This window comes from Orbicella franksi, chromosome 11 (genome assembly GCF_964199315.1).
Source record: "Orbicella franksi chromosome 11, jaOrbFran1.1, whole genome shotgun sequence".
Lineage (NCBI taxonomy): Eukaryota > Metazoa > Cnidaria > Anthozoa > Scleractinia > Merulinidae > Orbicella > Orbicella franksi.
The window spans coordinates 13,567,373-13,593,037 of record NC_138155.1 but is presented as its reverse complement, the minus strand read 5'-3'; the positions used below and the strand labels follow the sequence as shown (position 1 = coordinate 13,593,037).

At 39.4% G+C, this 25,665-nt stretch overlaps 1 protein-coding gene across 1 annotated transcript; it reads right to left on the bottom strand.

The window, feature by feature from the left end:
* Nucleotides 1–848: 848 nt before the first annotated feature.
* LOC145502666 (carboxypeptidase B-like) lies at nucleotides 849–18,386 on the bottom strand. The gene is made up of 10 exons (XM_081482011.1): nucleotides 18,117–18,386; nucleotides 17,431–17,512; nucleotides 14,704–14,922; nucleotides 14,132–14,233; nucleotides 11,241–11,345; nucleotides 10,707–10,820; nucleotides 8,290–8,392; nucleotides 7,662–7,870; nucleotides 2,106–2,190; nucleotides 849–1,464 (listed from the first exon to the last, which is right to left on the bottom strand). Exons 1-10 carry the CDS (start codon nucleotides 18,173–18,175, stop codon nucleotides 1,283–1,285), a joined length of 1,260 nt encoding a protein of 419 aa, XP_081338137.1. The 5' UTR covers nucleotides 18,176–18,386; the 3' UTR covers nucleotides 849–1,282.
* Nucleotides 18,387–25,665: the final 7,279 nt, after the last annotated feature.

The window sequence follows — 25,665 nt, the reverse complement described above, 5'->3', positions numbered from 1 at the left end:
AAATTTTTGTTTATTTTATAATGTTTCTTCTGGTAGTTGACGCTAATAGCTTCACTCTGAAAATGTACACCCAATGCAAATCCAAAACAGTCCTTAGAGCTGATCACTTTTATTGCATAAAAGTAAATTAACTCAGCAAAAATGAGAAGCAAAATGATAAGTTGTGATGGGTCAATATAAAGTTGGAACAATCGTGTACTTTCAGGTGCTTTTAAGGTACATACACTACGTCTTTTGATTCTATGCCAGTGAACAATAATTAACAATTTTTAATAATTTCTTGAGATCAACTCATTCTCGATTACAGGCAGTCAGTCACTGATATGCATATACTTCATTTGGAAAGGAAAACCATACAACACATAGTTCAGGCAAAAATATTTACCAGAGTAGGTTTGATTTCAGGTTAACTTTAATCAAAAAAGAGTTAATTAATCAACAGGATTGAAAACATTACGCCACAAAAATGGCCATTCAGATAGACACAAGTTAAATCAATGGCTTAAATACAATTGTAGGAAATTAAAATCAATACAACTAGGTCGCTCGTGTTTAAGTAAAAAAAAATGCACTCATTACTCATTTTGAGTCATTCCTATCTTTTAAGTTCAATCGGAATTAAGAGTTACATGAAAAATAAAAGCACTGTAGGAAAAATAACTATAAACTTCGTTATTTCAAATAGTTACAGTCTTTCATGTAAAGTACAAACCGTAGCGCTCCAGATTCTTTAACAAAGCGACCTGCTTCCAAAAAGCCGGCGAAAATAATGTGTCATATTCCCAGGAAGCCATCACTGCCTCGTGCATAACGATTCCGCGTTCTAATGTAAAGGCTGCCATTTTCTTTTGGTCTTCTCAAAATGTCACGTGATAAAAATCTCCAAGATTTTTGGAGCCTTTGTACCACGTGACCCAGCCTTTGACAGGGTCTTCTCCCGACGAGCCGCTATTTTGAAAATCGTCGAGGAGAAGGTCCTGGGGACGAGGTTGCCCAAAACGTAGATATGTGAGATGAGCTAAGAGATTTTTGACTACTTGAGACTTGAACCGAGATATTTGCGTTGAAACCATAATACCCAGCCAAAATACGGCCTTCATGTTAACTCCCGTCTTAAGCCTGGTCTAAATACGTATAAGGGCTGAATATTATAACATTGCTCAGCTGTAAAAGGAAAGGAGCTAATATGACGTTCAAAAGCCAAATGAAAGCAAAATGTACGCTAACGTCTTTTATTCTGCATTTCAAAGATCGAGTTAGCAAAGGTTTCCTGCTAAGGTAACTACATTACCATTGCCTTGACCAAGGCTTTCAACCCCTCAAATGTCTCCTCCCCCGTGGGGATGATTTGATCGGGTGGCAGTAAGAAACCGTAACGCCCCGTGTCACGCAACTCCACCGAGAATGAATATTTCACACCAAGCTCGCCGTATGTCCAGTCCTCTGATCCTCCAGCTGCAGGATCTGGTGGAGAGAAGCATGGTATTGAAATGAGCGCCATAATGTTGCCACACAACAAATTGAATGACTTAACATTAACAAAGCTATTATTTGAGAGCGTTTCCGTTAATGAAGCGGTATTCCGTGTTACATGAAAAGTAACAGATTTTAAGCTTATAGAATCATAAGTAGAAAAAAAGTTGGGGAAAGTGTCATCTCAAGTATGGAAAGATCATTTCTAACGGACAAACCCAACTCAATTTAAGCACTGCGTCTCTACATGTGAAAGGAATACTATTTTTAATAGAATGAATAAATACATATAAAAGGGTACCGCTTCTAGTCAAAAATGTTATACAAAATTTTAAAATTTTGAACCACTGGGTGCAGCCTCTCCGTATAAAGCTTCGTTATGTAAATCCCCCTCCTCCTAAATGTTAGTAACTCAGGATAGATAAAAGTTAGGAACCTTCTTTGAAGCTTTTCATTCTCGACCCCAGAGCTCTTCTCTTTTGAGCATGACTGACGGCAGCCTGTCAAGAAAGCGAACGATCTGGGGTCGAAAATGTGAAGCTTTTGTGCTGCTTGGCATTGGCAAACTGTGGAAGCCACAAACAGAAAAAAAGAAAAATACGTGAAGTAAATGGAGAAATCTTAATTCTTACAAAGAAGAGCTGCCGACGATCCATACTGGAATTTTGTTCCATGTTTCCTCTCGATAGCCATTGCGGCCTCCTTAGCTACTCTCATCTAGTAGTAAGAACGAGAAAAAGTTATCATTTACTATCGATCAATTGCAATTTGACTTACTGAGTTTCAATTCTAGTTTGAAACCCAATACAGCTGTCATAAACACGGAAGACTCAGTGATCAGTCGGTCCTTCAACTGTCGCGCTGTTACGATCGACCTGTCAGTTAGCCAGCCAGTCGCAAGTTCGCTGGCCGGTCGGTCTATCAGCGGGTGGGTGGGTCAGATAGGCAGTGGGTCAGTTAGTCAATCAGTCAATCAGTCAGTCAGTCAGTCAATCAGTCAGTCAATCAGTCAATCAGGACACCGCGGAAATACGGTTTTTGGGACGCGATACAGTATTTTGCTGGTCAGCGGTACACCTAAACAAAACTGCAAAATGCCTGCAACTTTTACATTGTTTTCGCAGCGAGTCTTGTCGACAGTCAAAAAGATACAAAACTTAGAGCGCACACTGTAAACTTAGCTTTTAGACTCCGCTCATTTGTTGGTTAGTTCTCAGTTAATATTATATATTGTGCCAAAGCGAAACTGAACTTGCACACGGTGTGAAATTGTTGTTGTTTCGTGAAAGTTCATGGTCGCAAGCGGCGAGCCAGTGGCAATTTACGTTACGATGTGCGCTAAGGCTAAAACTAAGCAGCTTTTGTGTTGCTGTAGCGGTGTTCTGAGGACATCAACTTCTCAAGTTTGTTGAATTGATGGGCTTGAACCGTGTGAGTCGGTATGTCAACGGCATTTCGATCAAATTCGTCGGGAAGACAAGCTCGTGTTCATCCACTTGTTCGATTGAGGGCACTCGCGTAAGTACACGGTCATCCTGTCTCCACTCGGTATCACCGAATTATGGACCAAATTGGCCGAAATCGAAGCAGTGCTTCGTATAAATCTTGCACACGTCGGTGTAACAAGTGTAGGACTGAATCCCTAAAAGGGTTCAAAATCTGGACTCAACTCGGGGAAGAATTCACCAAGGTATGTTTTATCATAAATTATCCAATTTTAATTATACTGTACTTCAGTAAGCTTGAGGCTGGCGAAAATAAAATTTTAAATTTTCATGTTTATTATTGTTTCTTTGTTTCTCGTCATAATTTCGAATTATTGCAGTTCTGTATTTTGCTTTTAGCGCCTCTAAAGTGTGAAAATTATTTTAAACTAGTTGCATAGCTATTAGAGTTTAGAAAAAAAGCTATTTAGCTATTAGAAAAACCACAAGAAGTACATGACATCTGATTATCTAAAGATGGCAGAAGTCATGGAATACAAAGCTGTTAAAAGGGTAATTAAAAATACATGCATATGTTATTGCAAGACAATAAAAATACCATAAAATCTGGGTAATAACAACTTCCAATTAAAACTCAATAAATGAATTTCATTTTTAGTTATAAATAGGCTATCCCCCCTGTATTCACAAAGCAATCTTCTGATTGTAAGGCCACCCAGATAATTTCTGACCACATTATCTTAGAGCCTGAGACTCTGCATAACTTTCTAAGATTAATATTTGTTTACATATTACTATTATCCGGATTTCCCAATAGAAAACTTCTCCTATTGTAAATTTTTTTCTATTTTGGCTCAGCAAAAATCCTTTTAGATACTGTCCATGGATGATTTCCACAACATCAATGCTGTAAAAACACTAACTGAGAGAACAGTGACCAATGCTCTCCATATGGCAACTCCTCTCCTGAACATTCAGCCATCTGTTGATGGTGGGGAGAGGCAGGGGCAAGAGCCCGGGAGAATAGGGGGCAGGAATCCAGAGAGAAATGCAAAATGCTAATTTTTGTCATTCATTAAGGCTTCAAATACTTTCAAAAACAAGAACTGAAAATGTTACTTGACTTTCATTTAGTGTCTTTAGAGACTTCTAGGCCGACGGGCAAAGAAAAATTTACCCTTGGGCTCAAAATGAGGCCCAAAATGAAACCCTTTGACAGTGGTTTTGTCATAGGTCATTCACTTGAAAGACATGGGTAAGAGTAGCAAGGCTGAAAATGAAGGAAAAGGAAATGTCCAAGGGGTGTGCAGCTAAATGACTTAGATGTGTTTTGAGTCTCTTAATTTACAGGGGACAGGAGCAGGACAAACAAGGGTGGGAGTCAAGAGATAGAGGTATGGGAAGTGGGAGAACAGGGTATGGGAAGTGGGAGGTTCTGACTCCACTGTCTCTTCCCCCACTGATGCAGCACCTTGTCCCTAAGTAAAAGGTAAAGTCTGCATAGAGCCAAGTGGCCTATCAGGCCAGGCTTATCTCGGGTTCTGTAGCATGACCCGACTAGGAGTATTTCTACTACCCCCTGCCGGATAGGATGCTAGTCGATCACAGGGTTACCCCCAGCATTAAATTCACCAGTACCCATATGTACAACTTTGTGGAGAGAGGCACCGTGAGAGTAAAAGTGTCTTGCCCAAAAACACAACACAATGTCCTTGACAAGGGCTCAAACACAGACCGCTCGATCCATTGCTGAGGGCACTAACCACAAGGCCACTGCACCTCCCACCTTGTCCCTTAGGCCTAACCTTAACCCTAAACCTAAAAAAAGGAGTCCGTAGATTTCAGTCAAGTTTATCTCTTTTATCACTTGTGTATTTGAGACAATTTCTAATTTCCTCGCTTTCTGCCATTCAGTTTACAGTACCAAAGCCTGATTTTAAGTGATTCGCAACTACTGACGGAACTTGTTTTTGCAACTTACAACTTCAGACTTTGCACAAAATTTCTCACTGGAGAAAAGCAATGTAGAACTTAAGTGATGAACTAAATGCAATAAATATAAATTTGTAAGAAATGTATCTGTTCTTTAATACATGCTTTTGTGTCTAGTATCTGAGTTGGATGTAGCGAAGATATATTACCAATGGTTTGTAGACAGTAAGCCAATTCAGAGACACAGTGGCATAAACAAACCCACTTGTTAGCCAAATATCACAGGAAAAAAAAAAACCATATAATTATATAATTTATTGTCATCAGGTGTTATAATGTCCTGTAATAAAGTGGTTACAAGTTAAGTAAGAATCTTACAGAAGGGAGGATGATACAATATTATGACTAAGGGGATCATAATTAATTTCATATTGATTCAAAGCACGTGATATGTACATGTCTGATTCATTAAGCACATACAATGTAAAAATTATTTTGTAGTGATTGAGCAAAGCTCATCTGAATTAAATTAAATGAAAGGAAAAACAACAACAGTCAATTATTTATATCAGTTGATACACTGCACATGTAAGATAGGGAAATAGAAATCGAAAAGCTTCAAATGACTGAGTGAACAAAATAAACTAGTGGGTTTCATTGAAGAGTTGATTACTGCCTCTCTGAAATGTTGAATGTCTTTTCAGCATCAAAAGATGTGAAACTTGACCACATCCCATAAGTGGAAGCGGTTTCGTGTAAACAAATTCAGGTGTTTGGGCATTTTAAAATATTTAGTTACCTGTGCATACATGTACAAGGAAACGGTCTTGAAAATTTCCATGTACTATCAACATGTAATCGATGTAAACAAAAAAGACCTCAAGCGAGGAAAAATTGTTTATGAACCGAACATATTGAGCGGTCTTGAATGTTTTCAGTATTTCCAGCGTTCGCTGCGGCCAACAAATCACAATATTTTCGATTTCTACTCCCCTCGCAAACGCCACCATTATATATAAATGTAGGCTTAAACAATCTTTAATGACAGAGAAATATCTTGTGAATGAAATGAACAAATGTTTTATTCTGACAGCAAACGGCAGGTACAAAAAAATTATTTCACCTGTTCCAAAAGGCGCAGAAAGTCAGAAAGGTGATAGAAACGCCAAACAAGCCAGTCTTTAAAGACAAATTCTTATCAAAGTTTCTTTGACGCGTTGCGAAATATAATCTAGCTGAAAAAGCACCACATGTCGGCGCAAAGTGAGTGTGAATAAAACGGTTCCGACTTACATGTACCTTAACCATTTCATGCAAATTACACTTTTAATCCAACTAGTCTTCAAAATCCTTGCAAAAGCTTCATACAAAACCAATCTTCTGCTTTGCTGGATACCCATCGTTGTTTTCGACAATTCTGAGGCGAGGGCGACTGAAGCAACACGATCCAGGCTCGAGTCAGCAAACTACACATTACTCCACACAAAATGACTCCCCTGTACCCCTATTCATTACCGGAACATTATTTGACTATTAAAAACCCATTTAAGGACATCAACCTCACCAATAACGAGAAGTATCAAGGATATTTTCGACCTTAAAACGAACCAAAATACTGATCTCGGAGAACTGATCGATCGAAGGACAGCACAGCCTGATGGTGATGACCACTGACCAGTTACGGTGACGTCAAAAAACGTATTTCCGCGGTGTCGTCAATCAGTCAGTCAGTAGGGAGCTTACGAATCGACGACTTTCGGACGACGGCGCCGTTGGGTCATCTTATAGTCTCGCGTCGCCGTCCTGTAGAAATTTGAATTTACGATTCGCAGTAAAGGCGACGACGTTTATGCGCGACCGGCAAATTTTTTTTGTCTCAGGAGCTCGAGAAAAAAAATACTCAAGACAGACCAACAAAATGTGCTAGCATGGCAGAAAAGAAAGCCCAGCTGTACGTCGAGAAAAATTTGGGTTCTAAAAGATTAGGCTGGCTATAAGACCACTCAAAACAACAGGGGAAAAATCGCCTAGCTCTCTAGTTGAGCTATCTAGTCCTTGTTTCTAACTGTCGACACGAAAGCTAAAACTTTTTAGTCCTTTCAAATTCATTGTACACCAAAAAATGTCTTATATTTCAGTGAAGCGTGATTAAAATGAAAGATTTTTCATATAGCAATTTGCTTTTCATTCGCACCGTGTCGTGCTTTGACCGCTTACAGTGTTGGTTGATCTCATAGCGTTCGCCATGGCACTGTAGAAGGCCGTTTCTTGAACGAAAACAGGCAAATAAAATTAAAATCAAACATCAAGGACATGCCCCAAATGTGATACATAAATTATCTGGCAAAAATACCCGAAGTATCGAGGTGAAACTTTGAAAACTAACCTCACGGCCTCCTGTTTCCAAGACGCCGGCAAATCGCTCTCACCAACGTCGTCGACTTTGGCGCGAAGCTGGGAAGTGCTCAGAAACGCATGCGCAGTGAGCATGTCACGCAATCTAACGGCGGCGTCGTGCAAAAGTCGTCGATTCGTAAGCTCCCTAGTGAGTCAGTCACGCCGCCGCTCGAGCAGTCAGTACTCATGCAGTCTGGCGGACAGTGAGAAAGTCAACAAGCCTGGCAGTGAGATATGTAGTCGTATAAGCATACAGACTTACAGAAGCTCACACAGTCGATCAAATGTGATAAAACAATAACAGGAATCAACTACGTATAATAAAACAAACAAACAAACAACAACAACAACAACAACAACAACAATAACAACAGCAACAACAAAAACATGAAAATAACATCGAAAATTGAAAACCTGTTCATTGTAGTCATTGGTTCGACGACTCGTGTATCCCCAAGGAATGAACCACATTTGACTGTAGGCGTGGAAATCAATAAAACCTTTCAACTTCCCTTCACTGTTAAGATCGCTCAGAAAATTACGGACGTTAACAGTTTCCACTTCAGAAAATTTTGTCGAGCCCCTGTATGTGGTATCACAGGGATATCTGCTAGCTCCAGCACCTGTGGTGTTCAATATTTGAATTAAAAAGCTGCGGTCGTTTACAAACTTCACACAAGTACGGAAAAATAAACAAACCTTACAAAACCCCTATCATTCCCGCCCTACATTCCCTTAAAAAAGCTTAACTGTAATAGTTTTAAATCAAGAGAAGATCAAGGTAAGAGAGTGAATCCCCATATAGGCCTTATACCCAAGGTAATCCGTCGTAAGTCATTTTTAGACATGGTTCCCAGTTCTCCCGCGGATGTTAATCGCGCGATGCGTGAATAGCCCAAGCGACTTTCTCGAAACTACCCGAGCTGAAATGACGGAAAATGTGATGAAAAGTCTACTATAAATTTGATTCATTATACATCGATTTCAGTCAAGACAAAAGTCCATAAGTTGTAATCATTAGCTAGCTGGATAAAAACCTTACCTCCCCAGCCATAGCCCCAGTTTCGATTCAAATCCACGCCATGACAGCCATATCTGTCATGCTTTCGACGGTTCTTCCTCCACAGTCGATATTTACTCCATTTCTGAAATATTATAAAATTGCTGAACACAAAATAATAATAATAATAATAATAATAATAATAATAATAATATAATAATAATAGATTTGTATAGCGCCATATCCATGGCTCATGGCGCTTTACAGTAAAAAATGTTATTAAAAATAAAATTTACATTAAAAATTTACATCAGTGATAAAAAATTACTAACAAATAAAATAGCTAAGCTGTAAAAATGAAAGTAAAACTAGGAATCATTAAAACCTTTAAATAAAAACTGACTAACTTAACTAAGTGGCTGACTAACTAACTAGCTAAACTATCTAATCTACTAATTAACTAACTAACCAAAAGTCTAGTTATAAAATTTGTTAAAAAGATATGTCTTTATACAAGTCTTAAAATCTGATAGCGAGCCGCTCCCTCTTATATTGTTCGGAAGAGAGTTCCATAGGCTAGGTGCCACAAAAGAGAAACACCTATGACCATAGCCTATTAACTTGACAGGTGATACTTTCAAGAGGTTTTTGGAGGAGGATCGAAAACTCCCTATCTAAGAAGTGTCTCCTAGGACCTAGGTTTCCTTTTCCTTATTCTTGTAGTTAAACGCCCGGGGAGGGGAAGGGGGGGGGGGTACTCCCATGTCAAAAGGGCGGGGTGCTCGTCGGAATTTTGAAAAGAACCCCTATTAGGCGCAAAGATCATGTTTTTTTTTCCGGATCAATACTCTAAGAGGTACCGCAAAGGCTACCGCTGTGGACCTATGACTATTTATTATAACATTACTACTAACAATACTAAAATCAAAATTAAAATGTAAAATATTCCTAAGAGCACAGCTATTTTCATTAACATTACTACATACAATACTATATTCGCTAAGATAAATTCAAAATTAAAATGTAAAATATTCCTAAGAGTACGACTATTTACAATAACACATCATTACTTACAATTACTATATTCGCTAAGATAAAATTAGAATTAAAATATAAAATATTCCTAAGAGTACGACTATTTGCAATAACACATCATTACTTACAATTACTATATTCGCTAAGATAAAATCAGAATTAAAATATAAAATATTCCTAAGAGTACGACTATTTGCAATAACACATCATTACTTACAATTACTATATTCGCTAAGATAAAATCAGAATTAAAATGTAAAATATTCCTAAGAGCGCCTAGTCCTAATGGTTGAATACCCTAAGAGGTATCAAAACAGCTTTTTGGACTCCTAAAAGGTACGATGAACACCCCCGTCCTTTTTAATGGAAGTCAGCCCCCGGTTAAAAACACTTGTGGGATTTGAGTATGACTAGGGACTCGTGCCGTACGAAGAGATAAGTCACTGGGAAATTTCTGAGGACGAATCATTTGTATAGTTTACTCTGAAGATTTAATTTGTTCCAGCGACATATAGTGCGCTTTCCATACAACCGCCAAATTCCGGGACTTTCAAAACCAGAGCAAATGACATGGAAATTTCTTGGGAAATTTTCTAGAAAATCTGAGAATTGTTAAATTTCTGAAATGTGAACCATTTAACAGAAAATGTCAAGAAATACTAGAGCAAAATTAAATGAAACGCGAATTCCCGGTAACGAATTTTCGTAAAGTAGATTATGCATCGCGGGGTCCTTGCATTTGCCAAGAGAAATTTCCGGAAATTGAAAACCGAAAGTTTTGGTCGAATCTTAGGGCCTGAAAAATAACGCAGATACAATAACTTGTTGCAGTAAAAGCGGTCTTCATTGTGACTGTTGGTTTTTCAGTTTTCACTGTACTGCACTGGGCCTTGTCACACAAACAGCTGACACTAAACGGGACGATATCACATTTTAACTTAATGTGGCCTCGTGAATATTTCCCGTATGATTTCACTGCGACTAGTCCCTTCGTGTATTCGAGTTAGAAAGAGTTTTGACCAAGAAGTAAATTCTGCATCGGCCCATGTGGTGCACTTCGTCGAAGCCTGTCTCGGTTTCTGGGCGACTAGGAGTATCTCGCGTATCTCTACCCTCCCGTAATTTGAATGTTACAGTCCAACGCAGTGTTGTCCTCCTCCCCACCCCACCCTGCATTTAATTGGTCGACACCATTTATCTGGGTGTATATAAAGAGCTAGAGTCAACGTGAGCCAGAGTAGAGGACACGACATAATGTCTTCAGCTCTCCAACGAGATGAACGTTACCTTAGAGTACTCGGTCTAGAGTCCGGCACACTAACCATCGGGCAGCCGCTCCTTCGACTCCAACGAGAAATTATTAAAAAAAGAAAAACATACACGAGAAAGATGGGGGATTTTTGAACTACGCTGCTGTGACCTACCGGATCTATCCATGTGTAGGCATATCCATCAACGTTTAAAACAGGCAATATTATGAAATCCATCTTATCCAAAAGAGCTGTCACTGAAGAGTCTTTGCCGTACTTCTGCGTCATCTTAAGATAAAAATAAATTAAGAATAAACTTAATTGCTATATTTATTTTATTAATTTAAACATATTTGTTTCTCATTTTTTTATTGACGGTTTCCCACTACCCAATTAGAATAAAAAACACCAACAATTGAATATTTCTGGGGTCGTTAGGTTCAGTTAATTACAACCAGATGTTAAGTTTTAGTAGGCATCGACTTGTCGGCCCTGTTTGTTGGCCACGATAAATCCGATAGCCAATAGTTCTTGTGAATGGCAGTTCGATACCAGTGTTTGCGACTTTAATTAAGCGGGACGGCCGATTTGGTTTTTTCTTAAATCAATGAAAGCCCTTTCTGCTGTTGTACCAAAAGTAATACATGTACGTTTTTATTTCACTGAAACCTAAGTCGTTCTTTATTATTTGGGAGAAAATTCCATTACCTTGTCAATGATGAACATACACGTGGCTGGAGACACCCATTCCCGGGCGTGAATTCCGCATTCAATGAAAAATACTGGTTTGTTGTAACTGTTCTTTCCTCGGATCTTAAAGCAAGGAGTGTAAAAATGTTATAAGACAATCAATCAATCAAGCAAGCAAGAAAGCAAGCAAGCAAGCAAGCAAGGGATAAATAATCAACAATTCAAACCTGAACTAGTCGTTGTAAAACCTAGTTGTTCTTATTGGAGACGCAAACTAATAATAAACCAAATAAAATTCAAACAGTCAGTCAGTGGGTCAGTGGGTCAGTCGGCCAGTCGTTCCATCCGTCCGTCCGTCCATCAGTCAGCCAGCCAGCATCAGTCAGTCGGTCGGTCGTTCGGTCTGGTCAGTCAGTCAGTCAGTCAGCATCAGTCAGTCGGTCGGTTGTTCGGTCTGGTCAGTCAGTCAGTCAGCCAGCATCAGTCAGTCGGTCGGTCGGTCGGTCTGGTCAGTCAGTCAGTCAGCCAGCATCAGTCAGTTGGTCGGTCGGTCGGTCTGGTCAGTCAGTCAGTCAGCCAGCATCAGTCAGTTGGTCGGTCGGTCGGTCGGTCTGGTCAGTCAGTCAGTCAGCCAGCATCAGTCAGTCGGTTGGTCGGTCGGTCTGGTCAGTCAGTCAGTCAGTCAGTCAGCCAGCATCAGTCAGTTGGTCGGTCGGTCGGTCTGGTCAGTCAGTCAGTCAGCCAGCATCAGTCAGTTGGTCGGTCGGTCGGTCGGTCTGGTCAGTCAGTCAGTCAGCCAGCATCAGTCAGTCGGTTGGTCGGTCGGTCTGGTCAGTCAGTCAGTCAGTCAGTCAGCCAGCATCAGTCAGTTGGTCGGTCGGTCGGTCTGGTCAGTCAGTCAGTCAGCCAGCATCAGTCAGTTGGTCGGTCGGTCGGTCGGTCTGGTCAGTCAGTCAGTCAGCCAGCATCAGTCAGTCGGTTGGTCGGTCGGTCTGGTCAGTCAGTCAGTCAGTCAGTCAGCCAGCATCAGTCAGTCGGTCGGTCGGTCGGTCTGGTCAGTCAGTCAGTCAGTCAGCCAGCATCAGTCAGTCGGTCGGTCGGTCGGTCTGGTCAGTCAGTCAGTCAGCCAGCATCAGTCAGTTGGTTGGTCGGTCAGTCTGGTCAGTGAGTCAGTCAGTCAGTCAGCTAGCATCAGTCAGTCGGTCGGTCGGTCGGTCGGTCTGGTCAGTCAGTCAGTCAGTCAGTCAGTCAGTCAGATTTTCAGTCCATTAATCAATCAGGACGCTAGAAGAACTACATGTATGTATTCAAATCAAAACATCTAAAACCTAATGCTGGGTCCGTTTTCGCCTAATATTTAGCTCTTATTAACACAGCAGGAGGTCTGAATGGGAGAATCTTGACCGAGGTCTGTACACACGACCGAGGTCAAGATTCTCACATACAGATCGACTAAGCTCGGTTAATAAGATGTTTATTACATGGGAAACAAGAAAAAATTAATTCGTTTAATGTAACTGGTTTGTACTAGCTGACATTTTGCTTGCGAACGGCGATGAGCTGCTTAGTTCTGCTTAATTTAATTCTCGTCCCATGTTGTAAAGGCCAGTTTTTGGTCGAGGATTGTTCAAAAACCTACCTACAACCCAAGATGAAATTTTCACAGTTGATTTGAAGGGGTGAATTACGTTTACAGCCAAAATTTAAAAAAAATCTGTAACACAGAATTTGAGCTATTTTTGATTTCACATTTTCTTAGTTTGCGAAGAATTTGTCTTACAGATTTTTATTTTACTTTGCATAAATGTTGAATCAGTGCCAATTTCTTTTTCCTGAATTTTTGAGGTGGGGTCATACGGGTAGATTTTAAGAAAAACATGGTTTAACGTACTAGTGCCCAGTCTCTCCTTGGGTACTCGGTGGTTCATTTTGGCCACTTGTTAACGTTTAATTGTTCAAGTTTCACATAGAATGGTAAAAGATTTAAGCAAAAAGTAAATAGAGAAATGAAAAACATCTTGGAACATTTTTCAAAAGAGTTGGAAGTTGGGCCGCTGTAATCCATTAAAACTGTAGTAAGCCACCTTAGGATAACCCAGGTTAGGCAAGAATTTTGATTTCAGTTTTGTAACTTTGCAGTGAGGTTTTCCGTGTATTGTTTGCCCTGCTGTTTTGAGTTTGAATGATCTCAAATTTCACAAACAAACGTTTGTATACAATAAATATTTATACCTCTGTTAACTTTTAATCCTGGGTTAGCGTTAACCGGCTTCTGAACAACCTGGTCCCGTTTACAACGTAACATGAGCCCGTGATCCAATAGAAAACCAGTTCTTGGTCAGTGGGCAACGTAAAATGACGTTACCTCGATGAGCTCAAAACTTGAACCCGCGATATAGTCACGTGATACTGGTTAGCGGATACCTTGTTTTGACAGGTGTCAATTGACCATCACATGGATGTCCAATATCAAAGATGGAGGCTATAAATCAAGGCTGCATGTCTCTGTTAACCTTTTAGATGGAATATGGCCGCCATCTTGCGCGACTCCGTCGTCGTCGTCGTCGTCGTTCGTACGCACTCAGGAGCAATACCGCTAGCCATGATAACCATGAGAAAATCAATTCATGGGTTTCCTTTTCTTTCCTATATGGGTATGGAGCTCCGCTTGTTGGCCCTTCGGCCACCGGAGCTCTGCTATTACTTTATCATGGCACTGCATCTTAAATCGGCTTTGTTCGAAGTCTGTTATATATCATGATAAACACTTCGAAGATATCATAATTTCTCTTTTCACACAAAGGCCATTATGAAAACATGATAAGCTGTAGAGTGAATTTTGATGAGTGTTGGACATAGAAAGAAGCTCTGACAAAAGTATTTGATAATTTAATTCGCAGGACACTTACCTTAATGGCTGTCATTTCTCTATTCTCGTGAGACCTGCCAAGGGTTATAGTCTCAGTCATGTGTTCATAGGAGGATTGAACCTGGATCAGTTTTAAGCGAATCTGTAAAAAACGCTGAATTAGATAGGTAGGCAGACGGACAGAGGGAGCGAAAAACAGACGGACCACGTTGGGTCAGCTTTCACCAAAAAGGGAACTATGCTTTATGTTTTTAAACCGACAGAGATTTAAAAACTTTGTTACATGATAGACAATTCTCATATCCAAATAATCGTGCGTTTTTTTGTTATTTGATTTTAACGGGTTCTGGCGAAAAAATGACGTCATCAAACCAACAGCAAAATTGAATTTTCACTTTGTCACTAAACTAACGCATGATTTCGAAAGAGTATGTTGAGGTGAATTCAAATAAGAAAAACAAGATTTAAAAAGGCGTCAACAGCATAGAGGAAAAGGCGTCAACAGCATAGAGGAATAAATTCGTGTACGATTTGTGATTCGAGCACAAAGGTTTTACGTCATCATTACTGGTATCTCCTATCTACCAATCATATCACACGTTATAATCATACCTCCTCAAGGTCGTGATACTGATTATGCCAACTTTCACCGAATCTTCTCGCTCCAACAGTTTCTAGTTCCCCCTCGATCAGTTTCTGCACGTCATCAATTTGGACTCTGTACTCGATACCATCAGCTTCCAGAAGGAATGACAGAGTAATGAAATCTTCTTCCGAGACCCCGATGTCTACTGCTTGGAAAAGATGACTAGGTTCTTTCCAAAAGTCAATCTTTAAAGTTGCGAAACGAGAAGCATTTAGAAACACATTACCCGCTGAAATTCAGATTAAGGCTGGGATAAACGTTACTTCGAGTAATTGCATTGTAGCAGGAGCCATAATCGGGGACGGAGACCGTAAGTCTCGGGTTTCGCGCGTACCTATGATATGGGACAATTTTTCTATTTTTAGAACAAATTGCGCCATCCTGACGTCATATATCCGCGCGGATTCACGCACATGTCGGGGGCTCTCGCGTGGATGTTGTCACGTTGTGTGATCAAATGGTGAGAGTTGAGAGATTCTCTTGCGTATTTTTCACAGCGATGGCAGGGAATAAGGCAGGGAATACGAATCAGGGCGCTTATATGTAGTTTTATGCTCTGAGCTAACGGAAAAGGTGGGTTTTTCAGGGTCGAAAACAAGACTTCAATTTCGCGCTGGGAATGAATAATAAGATCTGCTCACGCTAGTTGTAAGCTTACTTGTATGTTTTTGCGTTTGTTCTGACTTAAGAATATAGCAAGAAAACTCTCTACTCTGGTATCGAGTTAATTTGTGAGTTTCTCAGACAATGGCTCATCATAACCAAAACCTGTTTTGACGGTTTCTTATTATTTCTGCTTGTTTGGTGAGTTTGCAAAAATTTTTGAAAGGAAAGTCTGACGCGTACAATTAGCTCATTTGCATAGTGCAGTTCGTGCACTTTCAAGTCCGAGTCGGTGTTTTAAATTGTCAACAAATCTTGACAAAGATTTCTTTCGTTATCTTTTGTGCTGAGCTGCTGCAACAAATTTCACGAACGCAAAAAAGGTTACTAACATCATGTGTCTTTCTTCAACATAAGCATAGTGAAGTTTTACACTGCGAAAATGAAAATAAACAAGGAGTTTTCATAACTCGATCAACAAAATCGAAATCGTTATTCCAAGTTGATTAAAGAAAGCGTCATCGTAACTTTGCTGATTATTTCTGCTTTATTCACATATTTTCAGTTTAGCTTTTAATATGTTCTCAAACATTTATCGATCTTAAACTATAGAGTTATTGTTTGAGTTCGATGTACGCTTTCACACGAAAGTGCGGTGGAAGTACAATTTGTCATGTTTACTGACTATACAAAACACGCATCGGCGGGCGCTCTCATTCATCGACAACAGAGAATTTACTGGATTTTTACACGAATAAAACTGAGCAGTATCTACGGACGTAAAGTTATTGGGCCTAGATGAAACATCAAGCGTTGCTTACAATTCAAGCGAAACTCAAACTAGCAATTATTTTGTTTTACTTTTCGGTCGCGATAGACTGACAAATTCCTCGCAAGCGTGTGGCAAGAGGAGCTAGGAAACTATGAAGTCCTGAAGCTCTGCTATATCTAAATATATTCAGCTAGTGTTTTGCTGTGTAATGGAAAAGCTGTTAATCCTCAACATATGTGAAATTTAAAGTGGAGTAATGTACAGCTCATGTAAAAGAAGCATCCGTCGGAACACAACTTGGTCAGCAATATATATATATGTACGCTTACAGCGGAATATACCTAAATTCGACACTGTCTTACTTCACTCAAACTGGAGCAGCTTACGACGAAAATACTTAAGCAAAATTCCAACAGACGTAAACGCGTTGAGTTGTGGGCCAAAAACATGAAAAATTTCGGGAATTTCGGAAGCCATTTCCCCGCGCGACATCCGCAAAAATCCTCGCAGCATGTACGCGCGTGTGCCGCAGGCGATGGCGCAATTTGTTCTAAAAATAGAATTATTGTCCCATATCATGGGGACAACCCCAATACTAGAAATGGCGCGCGCTTACGGTCTCCGTCCCCGATTATGGCTCCTGATTGTAGCTATTACGAAGATATCAGTGACGTCAGCTTTTGTTGCTAGTTGAACTATTTCTATTCTTTCTACCCATATAAGCAGTTCGTGGCAGCACTACATTTGAGTACGAGCGCGAAATCGAGTACAAGAACAACTTTTGGATTCTAGTTTTTTAGGCTTGACATTATCACGTCACATACCCATCTCAACCCATTAGCTACCCTCTCTACCTTACGGCAGCTTGTAGAGCGAGGGCTCTGGACACGTCACTGGTGTGAAATTTAAAAATCGTACTCGCGCTCAATCTTGTACTCGTAGACCAATCCAAAGGGTTCTTTTATTGGTTACTAATGACAATTGGAATCTCCTACAGCACAAAGAAGCTTATCGTGCACATCAAACTTTCCTCGCCATTTCTGAACAATGCCTTAAACAACAGCTGAAAATTATGGCTTTTCACCAAAAAAACCGTTTTTTTTTTATCATGTGTAAATCCGCGCTCTTTGCATGTCATTTTGGCCGAAGATGGAAAAGAATGATATGGAAACATAACCGCAGAAAGTTTCTTGTATCTTGTCGTCCATATATTAGGCGTCTCGATTAAACTTTATCCTTTACGATTAGAAACAGTCAAGGAAAAGTCTTTCAATTAATCAGCGGTTTAGCGCCACTTTTAGCTGCCTAGTTTGTTTACCTTGATGTCACCACGTTTTTCCAGTCCTCGCAAAAATGCAAGATGAGCCTCCACTTCAGGAGTCACACGGATAACCTTATCACTGGGGAATTAAAATGATCAATAAAAATTGTATAAAATAACTAAGAAATTTTTACGAACGAGTATTCTCGAAGATCATTAGTAATTTTAGGATTTGAAACGTTTTGATGACTGCAATGATTTGATCAGGTACGCCCGCATTTCAGTAATCTCTCCTCTTGAATGTGCGTCGAGACCTTTTTGTGTAAATAGTTTCCGATTTTCGAATTTCACAATCGCCATATGCTCTAGGAAATTTAAACTTCATATAGTCTGGGTTTGTTCTTACACGACCACTGAAATTGCCTCGAAAGAACTGGGCGTTGGGTCAGTGCAATCAGTTTTGCTGGTGTGCTTTCCATTTTCGGTTAATATAATTTCTTTAATAATTCATGTTTCAACAGTTTCAAACAGCTCCGTTTGAGGATAAGAGCAGTACAAGGATCACTGAATTAATTCTTTCCAAAAAAAATCCCTACCTGAATTTTAGGCCAAAGTGTGGTTCAGTTTCATTAATACTCATTTTAAAAAGCATTAACAAAAACATTTTAAAACGATAATTTTAAAAGTTATTCTGCTAAAAATGGCCCGAAAATTTGGTCAAAATGATGTTAGGTTTTACTCACCTTTGCACAAGCAGAGCTTGTAGAAGAGCTAAGATGAGTAAAGGCAAGCCCCAGTTCATGATCACGACGTGAGTCGACGGGGAAATTGAGCGACAAATGTTTTATCTTTCAGTTTTCAAAGAAATTTGATAAAAATTAAGTGTTTAAGAATGACACGCATCTGTTTCAAGATAAATGATCCCAAAGTGTAAGAAAATATTATCACTGCGGTATATAAACAATTTTAATGAAAGATTTTAAGCCACCCCAGCTAAATCAACGAATGTAACGTTTCTTTTTAAGCTGCATTTAAACAAAGAGGTCATATGCCATTCCGGGTCACTGGCAAGCGTTTATCGAGAATATTGCAATGTCAGAATCTGGTTCATTTTAAAAATTGCAATAACTACAACTAATATACAGCTAATGTTCTGTTGAAGCTGTGTAAAGTGTGCCTTAATTGGTTTGTATTTAATGTTTGTCTGCTCTTTGTCTTCGGTGTCCCATGATTACACAAAGCGAGGGGTCCGTTTCTCGAAAAGCACGGAAATATTTTAGGCCCGCAAAGCCATTTTTAGTTAATCTTTTCTAAAAGCAGAGAATCTCAGTTCAGATGAAGAATATGTGAATAAAACGGCTCTGAAATTATAATGTTTGAGAGTTTGCTATGGCTTTCCGGGTGCTAAAACGCTTCAGTTAGTTCAAGACCTTCGAGAAACGGGCCCCAGAGTCCTAATGGATTGATGTTGCTTGAGAAAGAAATTTGCTTTCGTGAAGGTATACCCATTTATTTTGATTTATTTTTCGTGCCATATAGAATCATGTGTCGGGGGATGGGTTATTCCACCTGAGATGGTCAAAAAGTAATCAAAATTTGTTTCAATTTATACCCTCGGTCTTTTAACGACAACCATGGCTCCTGATGACAACATACATTGTGAAGCCGACGGCGATAAACTGAGTCTGAATGTTGTTTTTCATGACTTGAGGCTGAAAATTAACCGGCTTTGGTGCTGTGTTCTTACATCTTGCTCGGCGTTTTACATATTTTCAGCTACGTAGTTAGATGTCCATTTAAGCATTTTGCACTCAGTTGAACAGAAATATTTCATAAAAATATTGAAGGACCGTAGCCAGGGTTGAGCATAATAAAAAATTTTAAAAACGATCTCTGGCTAAAAATGTTTGTAGATATTCGAGCTTTCGACTGTTAGATCTACAGTCTTCAACGGGTAAAGATAAATGGTTCACCCTTCGAAGACTGCAGATCTAACAGTCGAAAGCTCGTATAGCTATAAACATTTTTAGCCAGAGATCGTTTTTAAAACTTCTATTAGAAATATTTCAGTTGTTAAGCCCTGGCCAAACGGAGTCGCAAGTAGACGCAAGTTCTCAAATTGCGTCTACTTGCGACTCCGTTTGGCCAGGCCTTGCGTGCACTTACGTTGACTTGCGATGACTTGCGCTCACTTTGGTCGAGATCAAATTTGCACGCAAGTCGACGCAAGTTTTTCACCGTTTGGCCACCCAACCCAAGTCAACGGAAGTTGAGTGACGTCCATTAACCTATTATTAGCTAATGAAATACAGGATATGTCTGCCTTGAAATGGGTTTATTGCGACTTGCGGGTACTTGCGAGGAAACTTTGGAGTCCGTTTGGCCACCCAACGCAAGTCTCTACGCAAGTTCAACTTGTGGCTACTTGCGACCACTTGGGTGTACGTTTGTCCAGGGCTTTAAATATGGTTATTGTTCTTGTAGTATAAATAAGTGCGTATACTGAACTATTGTAGATAAAGCTCGATGCTAAATCGAGAAGAGAAAACATCTTCTTCAAGACGGAATAATACATCGATATACTTTGCTTTGGATTGCACATTGCTTTTTTTCCAGTCTAATTGTATCTGAAGTCCCCTCTTTTGAAGGGTCGTAGTTGGGGGCCTCGGAAGTCAGAAATGCGAAAAGTTGATTGACAGAATCGAAGCGGAAGCGGTAGTGTCGCTTGTTCTGATTGGTAAGTTTTAATTCCGGAAGTTAATCAGGAAATAGAATGCTGCCTCATCGCCAGAAATCGGTGACATTTGAACCTGCGAATGTAAAATCCAGCGGTATCTGTAACTTTGCAGCGAAGAAATCGAACGCCAAATGTACAAAGAAAATGTATGAAGAATGAGATATTTAATGGAATATTTCTTGAAGAATTAGCAAATGTAAAAATGTGCATGCCAGACACGATAGACTGGTCTATCACAAAATACATCGTGCACAAATGAAAGAGGAGACTTACAAGTTTATGTTTCCTTTCGAAGGTTTTCTGCGAGATGTTTTCACTCGAAAAATTACAAGGCGTAGAGGGAGAATTACCGACAGAATCAAAACTCATAGTTTATAACCAACGATAATCGTCAAACCGAATGCGATCGTAAAAATGTGTATACAGGAATGAAAAATATGTATGTTAAAATAACTCACCTTGGGTCTCACAGCTCCATATGACTAATTTCGATGTTTCCTTTTTACTTTTGAAAACCACGAGGAAAATGCCTTCGGTGAACATCGCATGGCAATCCACGGTAAAATCACAAAAATTTGCTATCTTTGAACTACGATATTTCGGCCGTCTATACTCCAATTTTGCTCCAAAAGACATCACTTGAAAGATATTTTTCTCTATCTTTACGTTAATACGATATTTGAGATCAGTGGTTTAACCACTAAATACAAATTTACTTCGTGTATGCTTCACTTTTGCTTCTCATCGGCCGTATATGAGCCCATAGTCATTGTTTTTTCTCAGCGGTTTTTACCATTTTGTTCGGCGGGAATTTTGATTTTTTCGAGGGAAATTGTTCCTTCTCTTTGTGTATTGCCATGTCTGAAAATTATACGTGGCGAGAAGAGTTGAAAGCGAATTTTCAACTAAACATTTTGGAAAATACGTCGTCCATGCACTATATTTTTAAACAGAGAGCTGGAACGTACCTAGGTTCAAAAATACCGCACAAGGCATTGTTGAAATGGAGAGAGCTAAAGCAAGTAATAGTGAACAGTTCTTACCTGGAGCTCTTGCAAGTGACTGCATCAAATTTATTTTCGACCGCCGAATGCTTTCTTTTCGCGACGGCCATTTTGTTTATTTTTTAACAAATTGCCGCTGTTAAATCCGCGGACTCAAATGTCTCGAATTTCTGTCGATGGGCCAGATATTCCCGATTTGTTACGCCACAGAAGCGGGAAGAGTTCGAAAGAATTATCATCTCGTTTTTGGAAGAATTTAGGAATTTTATGACTATTGTGGTAGGAAATTTCTTCCTCATGACGACATGAGGTGAGTAAAGACCTTGTACTAGCAGACCGCGTATTAAATATTCAAAATGGCCGCTACAAAACACAAAACACGCGCGATAAAGGTAGGTCAATCTTTTGTTTATATTCTGAACGGATGTGAGGGCTCCCTGTGTACTCTCGGGAATTACTGGAAAGAGCTTCTTCTTTCGAGACTTTGCTCTGAGTGAGTATAAATCTGGTAGGCAAAAAAGTTAATTACAACACTGCATGAATTCAGTGAAGGACCTGAAGGGCTAACGAATGGAAACTGGGATTTGCCACTTTTTTCACTGGAAGAATGGGAATTAGGTCACTGGGACTGCCTTACAAACGGCTGAAGCGCCAGAAAATTTGAATTGACCAATCATGATTCATCAGGCGGTAAAACTGTAACGTCCTGAACGAAGCCTGGCGTCAATGTATGTTAACAGGAAAGGTATTAAGGTCGGGAAACATTTCTCACTGGTGACGGCAGTGAATATCCAAGAAAAGAAATTTATAATGCCAAAATCCATATCAGTCGTAGAAGTGGATATTTGAAACAGTTTGTGTCTCGAAAATTTTATAAAGCGCCAAAAATTGGTCGCCCGCGTCCGGCTCGTCGCTAGTCGAGTATCGTTGGGCAGGAAAATAACTGTGTTATTTTGACAAAAACATGTTGTTCCTCGTCAATGAAATCCAGAGTTTCCGAGTTGTTAGAATAAGTCATGAAAAATTCAGCATTGTCTTTACGTTAGTCTACTGCGAGGAAAAAGATTGATTGATATTTCTCATAATAAGGGGTGGCGAATGGTAATAGCGAGACTTTGCGAGACGCCGAGATTAGTGTTTTTCTTTGCGAGCCCGAGGCATTTTGATTTTTTTTCAATTGCGAGACCGCGACTTTAAAGTGTTTTGAATGCGAACTCAAGACGTTCAGGTTCTGAGATGTTGTGATGTCATTTAATTTTAGTAAAAAAAAAAAAATAAATAAATAAAACAAATCGGTACTTCGGGACTTTCTTAGCCTTGAGAAAAATCGAGACTGCGAGACAGCCTTGTGAGAAAAATCGAGACTGCGAGACGCACATAACCGCTAAAAAGCGAGACTGCGAGACCCGTGAAATTCGACGAAAATTTTGCGAGACCCATGGTTTTTGAAGGACCATTCGCCACCCCTATAATAAACCCAAAAGTAGTCAAATAGTCGGATATTTCCCCTCGACTGTTCGGAGGTGAGTAATAATTTGCTAATTACCTCCGAGTTGACCAATCAGGACGCGTGAAAAGCACTAGTCACTTCTGTAGTGTATACTTATGTACTGCACTATAAATGAATATCGACGTGCTGTTATGAAACCTAACAACATGCTGAGGGATAAACTGGGACTTGCATCCCATCCAAGGGTAGTGGCAATATTCAGGGAGGATCACGTAAAGAAGTGCATTGCATGACGGGGAAAGATGTTACACGAGATAGCCTAGAGGTCCCTTTGATCTCAGTCTGTATCAGATTTGTACATGGGTTTTTTTTTTCTTTTACATTTCATAGGCTGCACCCTAGTTCTAGCTGAAAACTTAATTTTGACAAACTTCTAATCAATGTTTTACAATTTTATCGATTTACTAGTTCCGTATCTGGATGACAACAAGAACAACAACCACCAATCATTTATTTGCAAAACAAATCAATCAATCAATCAATCAATCAATCAATCAATCAATAAGTAAATAAAAAAATAAAAAAATAATTGAGGAATAATATAAATTAGTTAGGCAAAAAACAAACAAACAAACAAACAAATTAAAACTACTCAGAATGGTTAAATCTAAACGAGTTCAGTTGTCAGATAAATTTATTGACTTTATTTGGATTGTAATTTAAGACAGATTAAAGAATATATTTATCTATATAATGATATTGTAATGGAAGTCAAAGACTGTCCTGGGCCGTCTAGCAAAATCTGCTAAGTGTAGCCATTTGAATTTATATTTTTTGATTAAATTTGTGATTTTCTTCATACATTACCATGCAGTGCAATGCAATGCAGTACAATACAATGGAGGTTTGTGTAATACACTTAGTTGTATGCGAGGTGTGACTTCACATGAAAGATAAAATGATACACCAGCTAATTTTTATAGTCAATGTAGATGCGCTAGTCGTTATTTGCTAGGTATTTTTGTTTTACTGTTTCAGTTATTTATTTACTCCTTGCTGATTCTTAAGCTTGGGTAGGATGACATTTCTTTGTACATCCGAGCACAGCCAATTTCCTGGAAACAGAGAAACTCCAAATGGCGGGTCGCCAATGCCGAGGTGTGCAACGTCGTGGAGAAGGATCCTTTGCAGCAGTTGTACTGTAATTTGTTGTGTGTGCATTTCAGCAGGGTCCTCGACGTTGTTTCCAATCACTGCAAAATTACGTGTATCCTTTTTTGGGGCTTCGCAACATCCAGCGGTCCACATCGAGTTGGGAATAGAAATGTAGTTACCTAGTTTCTCAGGAGTTGGGTGCGTTAGTGTTTCACTGCCCGGTTCAAAATGAGCAAATGAAGTGCCAGTTAAAAGATACAGCTTTCCGTTCAGCTCCTCGGTGCATGTTTTTGCATACTTTCGAATCCTCTTTTCAAACTGAGCCCAGTGACCACTGTTAAAAGCTGGGCGCTGTGGCGCAGCGTTTGTGTATGTATAGGTCGAACGAACGCTCTCGGGGGTACTTGAATAAGTCTTTTTTGGGACCAGGTGACCTCGATGATATGGTAAACTCGGGTAAATAAGGTCGTTTCCTTGCTTGCCAATACCTTTAATGGAAAATTCAGTTTTCAAAAGGAGGTTTAGTATCAGTAAATTATCATCATTCTCAAAAGATCATTTGCATCAGTATTCGCAGAAAATATAACAGGTAAATATTCTAGGTAATCTCTAATTAGTAGAATTCTACTAGTGCATTAATGCAAATGCTGTAGTCTGATTTGCTGAGCCATTGAACACTATTTCAACAATAGAGTGTTTCTGTCGAGGAACTATCGGCTGACAATTCAAACCAAAGGAACATAAACCTCCAATTGTGAATCAACAATTACAAGTGTGGTCTGTGCGATGCAGACTATGTCGGCCACGAGTCGACACCTACATCAACGTGTGGAGGAACATAAGCGATCAACAACCGGCAACCACGTAAAGGATGAGCACGGAAAGGATCCAGAGACCATTGGAAGTAATTTCAGGATTTTGAAAAAATGTCAGACTAAACTCGACTGTTTCATTTTTGAAATGCTTTTTATTCGTAAACTTCAACCAAAATTGAACAAACAGAGTGACTCGATCCGCGCGAAGCTATTTACTTAATTATTTCTTGTATTGTTTCTATGTAAATATTTTAGAGTTTTAGGCAGTGTCTCATTAGCATTCTTATAATCGATTGTACATATTTGGGCGCATGCAAAAATTTTACTTTTCATCTTGAAAATGGCCGTCGAACGGTCGAAACGTCGTTGCTTTTTAACGTGAACTCTTTTTTAGTGAAATCCGTTTCTAAAAATTTGTTGATTCGAGTACTATCCATCCTCGGACGGGCACTGTGTGCTGATAGTTTCTCTCAGCGGATGAACACTATCGCTTCACGTGATCAATTTAAACCAATAAGAACCGGAGAAAATCTAGTGGTGAAGTATAACAGCTATTAGTGTGCAGTGGCTGGAGGTCGTCTAGGGAATGGCGACATTTTTTTCGTTTTTCAAAAAAAAATTGACGCAAATGGATAATTAAATTCCCGAGAAGTCAAAATGAAGGACATTTTCGGTTTCTTGACATTTAAAAAATTTGAAATTATTGATAAAATCGATGCGCGCGCAAAGAACTTCAATTTTAAATGACCATTTAATCCGAGCGACTTTTTTCAGGCGTAAAGTTTAATAATGCGTCAAGAAATAATTGGAAACCATTATTCGAAGTAAATTTTAGTAAGAATTCTACTAAAACAATTAGATTATTCGCTCTCGATTTCTATCCTTCGGCCTGTATCACCTCATAGAAATCGAGAGCTCGTAACCTAATTGGTAATTAGTAGGAAGTTCAAGAGACGAAGACCTTTTCGGGTTGGAGGGAGCATGCTGCTTAAAGTAGGCAAAATACTGCTTTCCTATTAAACGTAAAGGCACCACATATCAATATTACTGCCTGCTGAACACAATGTGACGGCGTCCATAAAACTAATGAATCAACTAAAATCCGTAAACTTTCAACGAGTGGATAGGTGA

Coding starts and splice junctions, on each gene's coding strand:
- LOC145502666 (XM_081482011.1), bottom strand. CDS start 18,175: ATGAACTGGGGCTTGCCTTTACTCATCTTAGCTCTTCTACAAGCTCTG. Junction 17,513..18,116: donor CAAGCTCTGCTTGTGCAAAG/GTGAGTAAAACC, acceptor TTAATTCCCCAG/TGATAAGGTTATCCGTGTGA. Junction 10,821..11,240: donor GTATGTTCATCATTGACAAG/GTAATGGAATTT, acceptor TTTTATCTTAAG/ATGACGCAGAAGTACGGCAA.